General features: G+C 37.8%; 1 protein-coding gene across 3 annotated transcripts; it reads left to right on the top strand.

Moving 5' to 3' along the window:
- The first annotated feature begins 39 nt into the window (after positions 1 to 39).
- On the top strand, positions 40 to 11,186 carry syd (JNK-interacting protein syd). 3 transcript variants are annotated; one of them, XM_089084023.1, is made up of 20 exons: positions 40 to 1,054; positions 1,716 to 2,072; positions 2,209 to 2,329; positions 2,846 to 3,253; positions 3,333 to 3,533; positions 3,634 to 3,669; positions 3,862 to 3,879; positions 4,212 to 4,269; positions 4,347 to 4,403; positions 4,482 to 4,817; positions 4,898 to 5,077; positions 6,136 to 6,183; positions 6,518 to 6,722; positions 6,789 to 7,687; positions 7,805 to 8,024; positions 8,140 to 8,425; positions 8,494 to 8,691; positions 8,792 to 8,881; positions 9,065 to 9,125; positions 9,599 to 11,186. In XM_089084023.1, the coding sequence occupies exons 2-20, from the start codon at positions 1,779 to 1,781 to the stop codon at positions 9,600 to 9,602; spliced, it is 3,720 nt and encodes a 1,239-aa protein (XP_088940149.1). In that variant the 5' UTR covers positions 40 to 1,054; positions 1,716 to 1,778; the 3' UTR covers positions 9,603 to 11,186. The 3 variants fall into 3 exon arrangements, with proteins under 3 accessions (XP_088940149.1, XP_088940147.1, XP_088940148.1); XM_089084021.1 differs by lacking the exon at positions 9,065 to 9,125; XM_089084022.1 differs by lacking the exons at positions 6,136 to 6,183; positions 9,065 to 9,125.
- Positions 11,187 to 11,245: the final 59 nt, after the last annotated feature.

Here is an 11,245-nt window from a genome sequence, read left to right as displayed (position 1 = left end):
CCTCAATGCGTCGGCGTAATCGAGTGGCCGATCATGATTGCGCCACGTAGCTTAAGTAAACTCGCATTGGTCAGTGATATGCACTATCACACGACCGCTCGTCCGAGCGCGGCGGATGACGCCACGGCCATCTAACGGAAGTGAACCAAGAGTAGGCTGAAGTGTGGGTAAAGGCTGGTAAGGCAACATTATCGCGGACAAGGGATGTCGTGCATCTATTTCCGAACACGTTGCAATCGGGGTCGTAGGGGACGGCAAGTCGCTGGCTGACGAAAAATGGCCAGGATTCTCGCGGCGTGAGAACTGGTTGCGTGTCGATTGGCAGTGTGACTCTGAATTCTCCGTTGACAAGCGGAGGAAAAAAAAGACACAGGTAGAGAGACACTAAGTACCAAGAGACTCGTGGACTTGTCGCCTTGCGCGACTGTCACGCCGAGGTGCTCGCGAAGGCTGCAGGAGAAAAAGAAAAAGAGCGAGTGAACTCGCGTGGTTGCGAAACGTCACGCGCGACATTGGCGAACGGTCCCGTCCGTTCCTCCGTCCGTCCGTCCGTCCGTACGTGCTGCATATGTGCGCGCGTGAGGCTCTCGCGAGTGACACACGACACGAGGTGAACCGAGGAGGAGAATCCGCGACGAGCAGTAAGGCGCGCGACGGAGAAGACGGTAATGTTATGAGATACTGCTCGATGCGATGATTCGTCGCCGTCCGTCAATTTTTGCGCAGCGAAACGACACGAGGCCGCTCGAGTGCCGCGTCCGCCCGCGAGCCCCGCGCGACATCCCGGACGGTGTCGCTCGCAGGAGGTTATAAGCGGATGATGCGCCTGACGTCTGGCCCGTCAATATACGTCGTTCGCGGTGGCTCGCTATCGAGTCGCGTCTCGCAGGCCCGGCGAACGGACGGCGGCACGCCGATTAACACGCTCAACAGTTCAGGATTGATAAACGACAGCTCGGAGACGCGCACCCTCGCGCCCTCGACGACGTTCCGCGGCCTGGGATCCGTTTAACTGGCTGTGAAAAGTGCAACGTAACTGTACCAAGTCCAAAGAGTTGAGTAGTGTATCAGGCTTTAGATTCTCAATGCTTCCACTCGAGATGTTAAGAGTTAGACTTTATCTCCTGTTTTTAATAACTGAGATGTTAGCAATGTATTAGCTTTCGCTAATCTTGGCAGTTTGTCAATTTAAATTTGAGACAGAATGTTGTAGATTGACATCAACTGCATCTACTAAGTCTATACTGTCAACCAAGGACAGTCTGACAGCTGATTATCAGAAGATATAGAATTTCTCTTTTCTTCACTATTATAATAATCATTACTATTATAATAATCATTTAACTGATATATTCCATTTAAACAATACAAACTGATAAATTCTGTTTGATTTTTGCGGTCAATTTCAGCCATGTCTTATTTGCAGAATCTGCTGTTGGCTTTTTGTTGATAAAATTTATAATGATTTTGCAAAATCTAAGTTTAATAAATTTGATTAGCTGGATTTGTCATACTAAATACAGTTATAGAATTTACTGAAATCATTTAGCTGCTGCTAATATATCATTGATACAATCCTGTAAAAATGGAGCTTGTTATTAAATTTTGATAGTTTACTCTTATATTTGAAACTAAGTAATAAATTTGATTCTTTTATACATTGCATGAATGCTGCTAAAACTATATAGTATGATGTCTCTATATTGTTGCTACAGGTATATAGATATATATATATATATATACATATATATATATATATATACAAAATACTAATCAAAATGGATCAAGAAACGGTCTACGGCACGCACGAAGATAGCCATGTTGTCATGTCGGAGAAAGTGCAATCTTTGGCAGGCAGCATCTATCAAGAGTTTGAAAGAATGATAGCAAGATATGATGAGAATGTAGTGAAAGACTTGATGCCTCTGTTAGTCAATGTGTTAGAAAGTCTGGATATATCCTGTACTGAAAATCAAGAACGTGAAGTTGAACTAGAATTATTAAGAGAAGATAATGAGCAGCTTGTCACACAATACGAAAGGGAGAAGCAATTGAGAAAAGCATCAGATCAGGTAATTGCTTGGATATTTTTTAACATGTTTTTTAAATTAAATTAAATTTTACTTTGTCTAATCTCAAATCTTTAAATTTCTGGTACAAGAAATAATAATTATATGATAACATAATATTTATACATATTTATATTAGAAACTTCTCGAACTGGAAGATGTTTCTGAAGGTGAGAGGAAGGAACTTCTATCAAAAATTGATAGCTTGGAGTCTATTGTAAGAATGCTGGAACTGAAGACTAAGAATTCTCACGATCACGGTACAAATGCCATTGGCGCTTCCAGTCTACTCATTCACAGTTCTCCCCTTTACAGTAGAGTAGAAGATTTTGTTCTTTTGTTTTATGTTATGTATATTCATTCTTGTATACATTCCTGGGGATTGTGTGAGGAATACAGGGTGCAGGTTTACTATGCATTTTTTATTCTCTAGTTATTTGTTTATTTTTTGTACTGTTTCCTTTGCGCTCATCCATTTTATATTTTCATTTATAATTTTACACACACACACACACACACACACACACACACACACACACACACACACACACACACACACACACACACACCTGTTATTTGACGCTTTATAATAGCCATTTATTTTTATTTTTTGCATTAGTAATAAATGTTTGCTATTTAAAAATGATGATTATTTAGATTGAAGATTTCTTGTCTATTAAATATTATTTATCTATGTTTTGAAAATGTAAAACATATTTTATGTTCAGAATCATTTCATATGTAGATTATACTTATTGTTAAACATTTCTTTTTAGTTGGTCGGCTCGAAGAAAAGGAAGCTGAATTGAAACGCGAATATTCTCGACTGCACGATAGATACACGGAATTATTCAAGACCCATGTTGATTATATGGAAAGAACTAAAATGCTAGTTGGTAGCACAGAAAGACTGGAGAGTGTGTCTGCTAGCCGTGCACCATCGCGGTTACCCTCTCTTGGACTTGCTCATATGTCACGTAGTTCCGGACCGCTTAGTTACGGTTTTCAGAGCTTAGAGGCCAGCATAAACGCTGAAGATGTTCAAGAAGATATTGTATCAAACGTCGCCAACTTGAGAACCGAAATGTTGGACAGTAGCAGCGAAGCCGCTATTGAAACATCTGATAAGAGCCAATTAACCGATCAACCAATACAAGAGAATAAGACTACAGCTATTTCTAGACGTATGTTGCTTGATGGAGACCTATAGACTTCTACTGTTTCCAACAGGAGAGTCTATTACTCAAGAATATATTCTTGCAGACGAAAGTCCGGAAACGGAAGTACCACCAAATTTAATAACGCCAACGACGCCAACTGCAGGCATAGAGAAATTAGCGACTACGCCAGGAGGTAGAAGTAGAACCGAAAGAGAGCAACGAAGTGGCAATACGTTGTATCAAGAGCTAAGTTTCCAAGACGCTGATGCGCTGGGTGAAATGGACGAAGGCGCAGATATTACTGGTATTATATTCATTATTATGCGGAGATATTTTAAAATTTAAATTAAAATTAAAATTTTTTTTTCTTTTTGCAAAATTAAATCGATTATTTGTAATTTCAGGAAGTTTAGTACATCCTGGAGAATATGCATCATCAGGTATGTTTGATATATATATATATTGATTATTGTTGCAAGATATACATACATGTACTCATTTAATCATCCATCTCTTGAGTTAACAAAATTCTTTAACTTTTATCTTTCTATTGTGTTTCATTGTTTACCATCGCATCCTGTGCTGGCTCATACTTCCAACACATGATCGCATGACACTAATTTATCATGCAGTCAATGACAACTTCTTTGGTAAGATATATGCTATTAATATGTTTATGCAATATATACAATGCACAAAGTGCAGTTTTTTCAATAATTAATGTCAGATCTATTAATGGAATTATTCCTAAACATATATTTTCTATATGATGTAACCATTCATTAATAAAAAATGGCAATTTTAATTGCGATGGATAAATATTGCATATTGCAAAATATTTCTTATTTTCTGCTATGCATGTGATATTGTAATTAAAACAGGTTTTAAATATAAGTCTTAAATAAAATAATATTTGAATATTTTATTTATATATTTGGATTTCTACAAAAAAGAGATTTATCTATTTAACTATTTTTTATAGGTATGGGAAAGGAAGTAGAAAATCTTATTATGGAGAACAATGAACTGTTAGCAACAAAGTAAGTTTTTTATTTTGTTCGTGTGATAATATATCTTTACTATTTTAATAAACTAATATTAAATATTTTTTTTATAGAAATGCGCTTAACGTTGTTAAAGATGATCTAATTGTCAAAGTGGATGAATTGACAAGGTAAGTCATCATTGAATCCTTATTATTATAATACCAATAGAATTTTTAAATGTTATTAGAAATATTAATATATTTCAGTGAACAAGAAATATTACGAGAAGAGGTTCGAGGTTTACAACAAGCACGTGAACGATTGCGGCAACGAATCGCCGCCCTCGAGGAAGAATTGAAAAAAGTCAAGGAAGAAGCAGAAGCGGCAGCTAAAGCGACAAAGAGTGACGATGAGGAAGACGTACCTTTGTCTCAGAGGAAACGATTCACGCGTGTAGAAATGGCAAGAGTGCTCATGGAACGAAATCAATACAAGGAACGATTTATGGAACTTCAAGAGGCTGTCAGGTGGACAGAAATGATAAGAGCTAGCAAGACCGATCCTTCCAGCATCTCGGGTGGGAAGGGTTCAGTATGGAAGTTGTACGTGTCTCTTAAATTATATGTATCTATTAAATAGATAGGAAAGCAGAACAAAATTAATCCGTTTATTTTCGTATCAGTTTTAGCAATCTCTTCACAGGCCCGGCCGATCGAGGGACATTAGTTCGTTCCGCGCACACGTTACCGCATGTACGGTACAGCGCACCGGCAAATCAGGTTGTTCCAGCTCCGCCCTTGGATGCCATGCGTAGACGTACGTTGAAAAGTCGCCAAGACTTTCTCGACCAAGGAGACACCATGTGAGAAATCAATCAAATTTTACTTCATGCACGTAGATATATTACGTCAATTTGACACATCGAGACCTGCCTAATTTTAATCTGTTAGAACTAATTTTCGTTCTCTTCGTCATTACACTTTCTTTCTATCTGATCATTTCCATTTAACGAATCTGAGTTTATTAAAGTTTTTTTTCTTTCTCAAGGAGAATATCTCTTATGAATGCGTATTTCTGTACACAGGCTGCAATGTTAACGCGTAATTTTAATATTGTTTTTACTACTAAAATTTACTATTAAAATTGTAGTGACAAATTGTACGAAAGGTAATGTTATTTTATAATTCATACGGGGCTGAATCGTAAAAAGAAACTTGGTATAAATTTGTGAATTGCTCATCTTTGCAGATTAGAATCCTCTTTGGTCAATTGGGATCCATAATCTTTTGTCACGATTCACGATATTAGTCTCAATTGCTAAAGAGACGTGAGTCTTTTCTGAATAATTGTAATCTTTACTGGCAAATTTGCGCGCATTAACGCAGTATTTGTATTAACCAATCTTTGCTTCTATGATTCTTCTGGCTTTAATAAGTATAGAACAAAATTTTATTGGATTTGATTATGTCATTAAAATTGAAATAATATATCCTTCTGTGACGCATCAAGATTTTTCTCTTCTTGTTCTATTTTGATTAATATATATTTTACTTGTAAATCCTTTACCACACAAATTATTCCTGTTAATCAAGTTTTATTATCAAGTTTTAGCATGGTTTGTATATTATATATGATGTATACATCGCTCATAAAAGTGCAAGAACTGCACTGATTAAGCCATTAGATAGATAGATAGATCAATTTTTTATAGTAATATGTTTGAACGAAAAGAACATTTTTGTAAATACGATTTGTACAATTTCTGGAGAAATAATAACATGCGATCATTATTGATCAAAAGAAATAAATGAAGTTTTGATTACGTTATAAACTTGGCCTTTATTTCACTCTTGTTACTGCGTTTTTGGTCTTTTTGTTGTTCGGGTTTCGTCCTTGCCTCTCCTTCGTGGCGTTGTCAAGAGATACCTGGTTTTTCTGGCTTCGGGTGGGGTGCTTATTGGTCAGCAGGTAAATCTGTTCCGCTCTATTTCTAACTTTCCGCTTCAACATCAGATTCTAAGAAATACAATATAGAGAGCCCGTAGATATATCCCGTATCTAACATATATGTATCATATATGTCTCTAAATTTACAAGAATGAGACTATTGTCGACTGTGAATCGATGAAGATGGAACCAAAGTGGTCGGAAGATGTGTATCGGTCGATGAAATCGAATAATCGAACAGTCAACAGTTACAGTTTACCGTTTGCTAATTTGGAAAAGTTGCAACAATCTTTTCCCTTCTTGCTCAAAACTCCTAAGAGCGATAATTAACGTATTGTTTATGTCGTCTTTACAGATCATCCGAGAAGCTCGTAGCAAGACGCGCGAGCGAACGAAGAGAACAATATCGTCAGGTACGAGCGCACGTTAAGAAAGAGGATGGCCGTCTGCAAGCATATGGATGGAGTTTACCAGGAAAGCCAAGCGCTCCCGTCAGACAACCTCCTGTTCCAGTTCCAGTGTATTGTCGACCTCTGCAAGAAACTGAACCGGGAATGAAGGTACGTATTATATTTTCTCGTTTGTTGATAAAGAGGAATGGATAAACGAGACGTCAATTTTGTTAGATCTGGTGTGGTGCTGGTGTAAATCTGAGTGGCGGTAAAACGCGCGACGGTGGCTGTATGGTTGGTGGAAGTGTGTTTTATGCTGCCGAAGCTCAAGAAATGAACAGTAACGCGAAGACAGAAGCTGAAGACGCTGTGGAACATCTGGATAAAGAACTTCAGGAAAATGAGAACCGACGGCTCGAAGCGGAACGATGGGAGCAACAACTTAGCTCACTCGTCTGGATCTGCACCTCGACACAAAAAATGTCCAAGGTCACGGTGATAGACGCGAACAATCCGGCGGACGTTTTAGAGGTGTTTAACGTTTGTCAGGGACACTTGCTTTGCATCGCAAGCGTGCCTGGTGCCAAGGAAAGTGATTACGCGCAATCCTCACATGAAAATTCGATTCGCAATTCGGCAAACGGCACGACGAATGACAGCGAGAATAACAACGGCGTCTGTGAGGATGTCACAAATGCCAACGAAAACGCCGAGCAAAATGGCCAAAAGAATCATCAGGATGCTGAAGTCGATAAAAATAAAAGCGAATCTGACAATCAATCAGAAGATCAAGCAAATGAGAACACCGAAAAATTTGCTGAGACAGATCAGAATTCAACGAACGAACCACAGAGTTTGGAAAGTATAGATAGTGAGACTGCAAATCTGGGAAAAGTAAACTTTGTACGATGTAATACTGAGGTACATCCTTCACGGTTAAATGATAAGGATCCTGTGAATGAAGAGGCAAAGGAAGAAATCACTGAGGAAACATCCATTGAAAAGATGTCGTCTATACAACCGACTATGTGGCTCGGAGCTCAAAATGGTGCAGTATTTGTTCATTCGGCCGTTGCTAAATGGTCGGTATGTCTGCACTCTGTGAAGCTGAGGGATGCGGCATTAGCTATTGTGTACGTTATTTTTTAAATAATAAGATTTATAAGATATTAAAAAAATTTAAACAAAATGAAAGTTCTATTAAAAAAATTTTGTTGATAAAAGATTAATAAAAACTTTCTTTCTATTAGACATGTGCAAGGTCGAGTTTTGGTCGCTTTAGCGGATGGAACTGTAACGATATTCCGTAGAGGTGCGGACGGACAGTGGGATTTGTCTCAATATCACGTGATTATCCTTGGTAGTCCTCAACATTCCATTAGATGCATGTCCGCAGTTAGCGGAAAGACAGTGTGGTGTGGATACAGAAATAAGATCCATGTAATCGATCCCATTTCGATGACACTTGAGGTATAGAATTAAAATATAATATATCTATAAAATATAAAAAATAAAAATAATTTCTTAAAAAATATATTTTAATATGAAAAAGATAAAGATAAAATTCGATAATTTTTTTTTATAGTGCACAGTGGACGCACATCCTCGTAGAGAGTCTCAAGTACGGCAATTGGCATGGCTGGGTGACGGTGTGTGGGTTAGCATCAGACTTGATTCAACATTAAGGCTTTATCATGCTCACACATACCAGCATCTTCAAGACGTTGACATAGAGCCGTACGTCAGTAAAATGCTTGGCACAGGAAAACTTGGATTCTCTTTCGTGCGCATTACTGCTCTACTCATTTCCTCAAATAGGCTGTGGATTGGTACTGGTAACGGTGTGATAATCTCGGTACCGCTTTCGGAAAGTAAGTGATGAGACAGCGTGACATTTTCATAAAAACACTGGCTAATTTTGTACACTGCGATACTGCAGGTGCGGGTGGGTCAATGGCAGTATCCAGAATGCAGACGGGTAGTAACAAAAGTGATGTGCCGGGAGTTGGCGTCAGAGTCTTTGCGTCGGAACGAGGCGTTACACCAGGAAGTTTTATACCTTATTGTAGTATGGCTCATGCACAACTCAGTTTTCATGGACACAGAGACGCTGTGAAGATGTTTGTCGCTGTACCTGGTGGGTTTTTTTAAATATTCAACATAATTATTGTCGATTAGCTTTTCTTTTTACATAAGATTTTCCCTAAGAAAATAGCTTTGATTCAAATTGTTTCTAGGTCACGGTGGGCAGAGCGCGGTGACGGACGGAACGCAACCCGCCATGCTTGTTCTCTCTGGCGGTGAAGGTTACATCGATTTCAGAGTTGGTAAGCTAATTTTTATAGCGATTGCGCGGTATGTCATTTTGATTACAAGTCCTAAATAAACTTTATGTAAAAATTCAATTATTAAAAAAATAAAATTAATTCATTATTTTTTATTACATAAAAATTAGTAAAAACATTTATTTACAACTTAAATTTGAATTTAACAAATTATTGCAATTTTAGCAGATGAAGCTGAAGACGAGAGTGATGTGGCAACACACCTAATTGTGTGGCAGATGGTCAGGTATGCCCCCAGAGAGAAGCAAGAAGTGTGATCGATTTCTGTGTCTCAATTCGAAATCATTTCTTTGTCTGTCTGACGAATGTTACCATTAATCGATGCATCCTTTACTAACAGAACAATATTTTTCACTGTTGCACGATAGAACAAAGTTCGACTAACAATAGCATTTCTATAATCTTTACATATTGAATTCATTTATAAGACTTCTATGGGGTATCTCGAATTTCTACAATTGCCTGCATATTTATCCCACATGTGTAAACATATTCAAGATCAAGTATGCGAAAAAAGAAGTATTCTGATTTAGTATTCTGATTCTTTAAAAGCGATAGTATATCGTATATTTTATTCTCTGGGGGTTGGGCTTTCCCATCTATCATGCATTATCTTGTACAAAACGCGACTTGTGCCTATTTTCTTTCGTTTGAATATTTATTCGTTATTAATAATATTTACATAACTATTTTTTCTAGGTGATGGGGAGGAAACGGAGGAAAGCATGGACCGATCGAATGCTACGGTCAGCAACGAAGAGCATGGCGAACAAAGTCATCTGATTGTGTGGCAAGTGCAATGTCCTTTACCGATGAATGGCTAGCCTAAGGACGAAGCGGACAAGCTAGACTTGCTAAACAATTCAGCTTGCGACGCGATATTATATGTATCGTCGATGGATTATCGTATCACGGATTATCAGATTAGAGATTGTGAATCATTGATACTGGAAGGAGCGATTCTTATCGCTGCGAACTAATGTGTGCTACCTAGATATACCTATATAATGATCGTAGCAGAATACGTTAATAATTCTCAAAATAATTCTCACGATTTTTCATATTAGCAGAGCGGAAACGATGATGTCAAATCACGAATTTTTCTGTGAGTCATGGATCAGTTATCGCGATATTTTTCCACGGCGGAAATAGATTCAGTGTATGACAGTTCTTGCATGCGCGCAAATAGAATTTTCGGAGATTTTCGGGGATTTTCGGGGATTTATAAATTTTGTCGATGCGACTGGAATATCTTTCATCTTTCGCTTCTCGTTAAACCGCGCATTTCTTAACTTAAACCTGCGTACGTAGGAATGAATTGTTTAAATGACATGTGCTAAAGACGTTTCTCACGACAAGTGTTCATTTTAGAATATCACATTTTACGAATAGCGAGGAGGTAGCGTTATTTCAACTGATCATTGTGATAATGCGACGATATTATAACGCCGGACGAGATGAGTTTCGAAGCTGCCGTTGCTACATCGCTGTAATAAAACATTTGTTCGAAATACTTCGCGTTGTGTACCTGTCGCGAGAATATTTCCCAGTCGCCGTTATTACACAGCAGTACGCAGAGGATGCGTGCAACTCAGGCATATTCCTAGGCGTAACGTAATGTTAATTTTCTGTCGGAGAGTATATTATTTTCCAGACCTAATCAATTTTATTATTCGCGTACATCGTATCGAACATAATAATGATAATAATAATAATAATAATAATAATATATATAATTATAATATATATTCTCTCTTGTCTCCTTGATCAAGCATTATTAGATTGTGCTTGACGAAACGTAGTGGTTTACACGATTATTAGGAGCAACTCGCCAATGTAAATAATAAGATGTTTATATAACGCGTTATGTAGATCCTTTATTTAATTTCTTCCCGTAGACGAGCGGAATCGTTTTACAAATACGTAAGACGTGTCCTTTATTCTTGTAATTTTAATTCCCTTAATAACGCTACCAAAGAAAAATGAAAATGGCGATCCAGTTGTGTTGTTTGTATTATTTATATTTATAACGAGAATTATGCTTCGAAAAGGAATGTTTGCAGTTTCGTTTTAGCTCTCGGCTGAGCTAATTGATATATATCCGAACTGATAAAATTTTGTAAATTCTCACTATAAAGCGATGCGATTTAGATGGCAACTTAGACATGTGCGATAAGAGAGCTGCGCATTATCGTGCGAGCTGGCTTTTAATGTCGAGCTCGGAATTGTACCTGGCTCAGGTGGCGTTGTAACGGCATTAATAAACAAAGTTACGGAACTAAAACAATCGCCACCGATTTCCCTCTAGCTTTACTAAAATTAAAAATTGTGCTGACTTTTCTAACA

Source organism: Pogonomyrmex barbatus, unplaced genomic scaffold (genome assembly GCF_055798465.1).
Source record: "Pogonomyrmex barbatus isolate J1 unplaced genomic scaffold, ASM5579846v1 scaffold8, whole genome shotgun sequence".
Lineage (NCBI taxonomy): Eukaryota > Metazoa > Arthropoda > Insecta > Hymenoptera > Formicidae > Pogonomyrmex > Pogonomyrmex barbatus.
The sequence above is the reverse complement of the archived record's forward strand: the minus strand, read 5'-3'. Positions and strand labels throughout refer to the sequence as shown.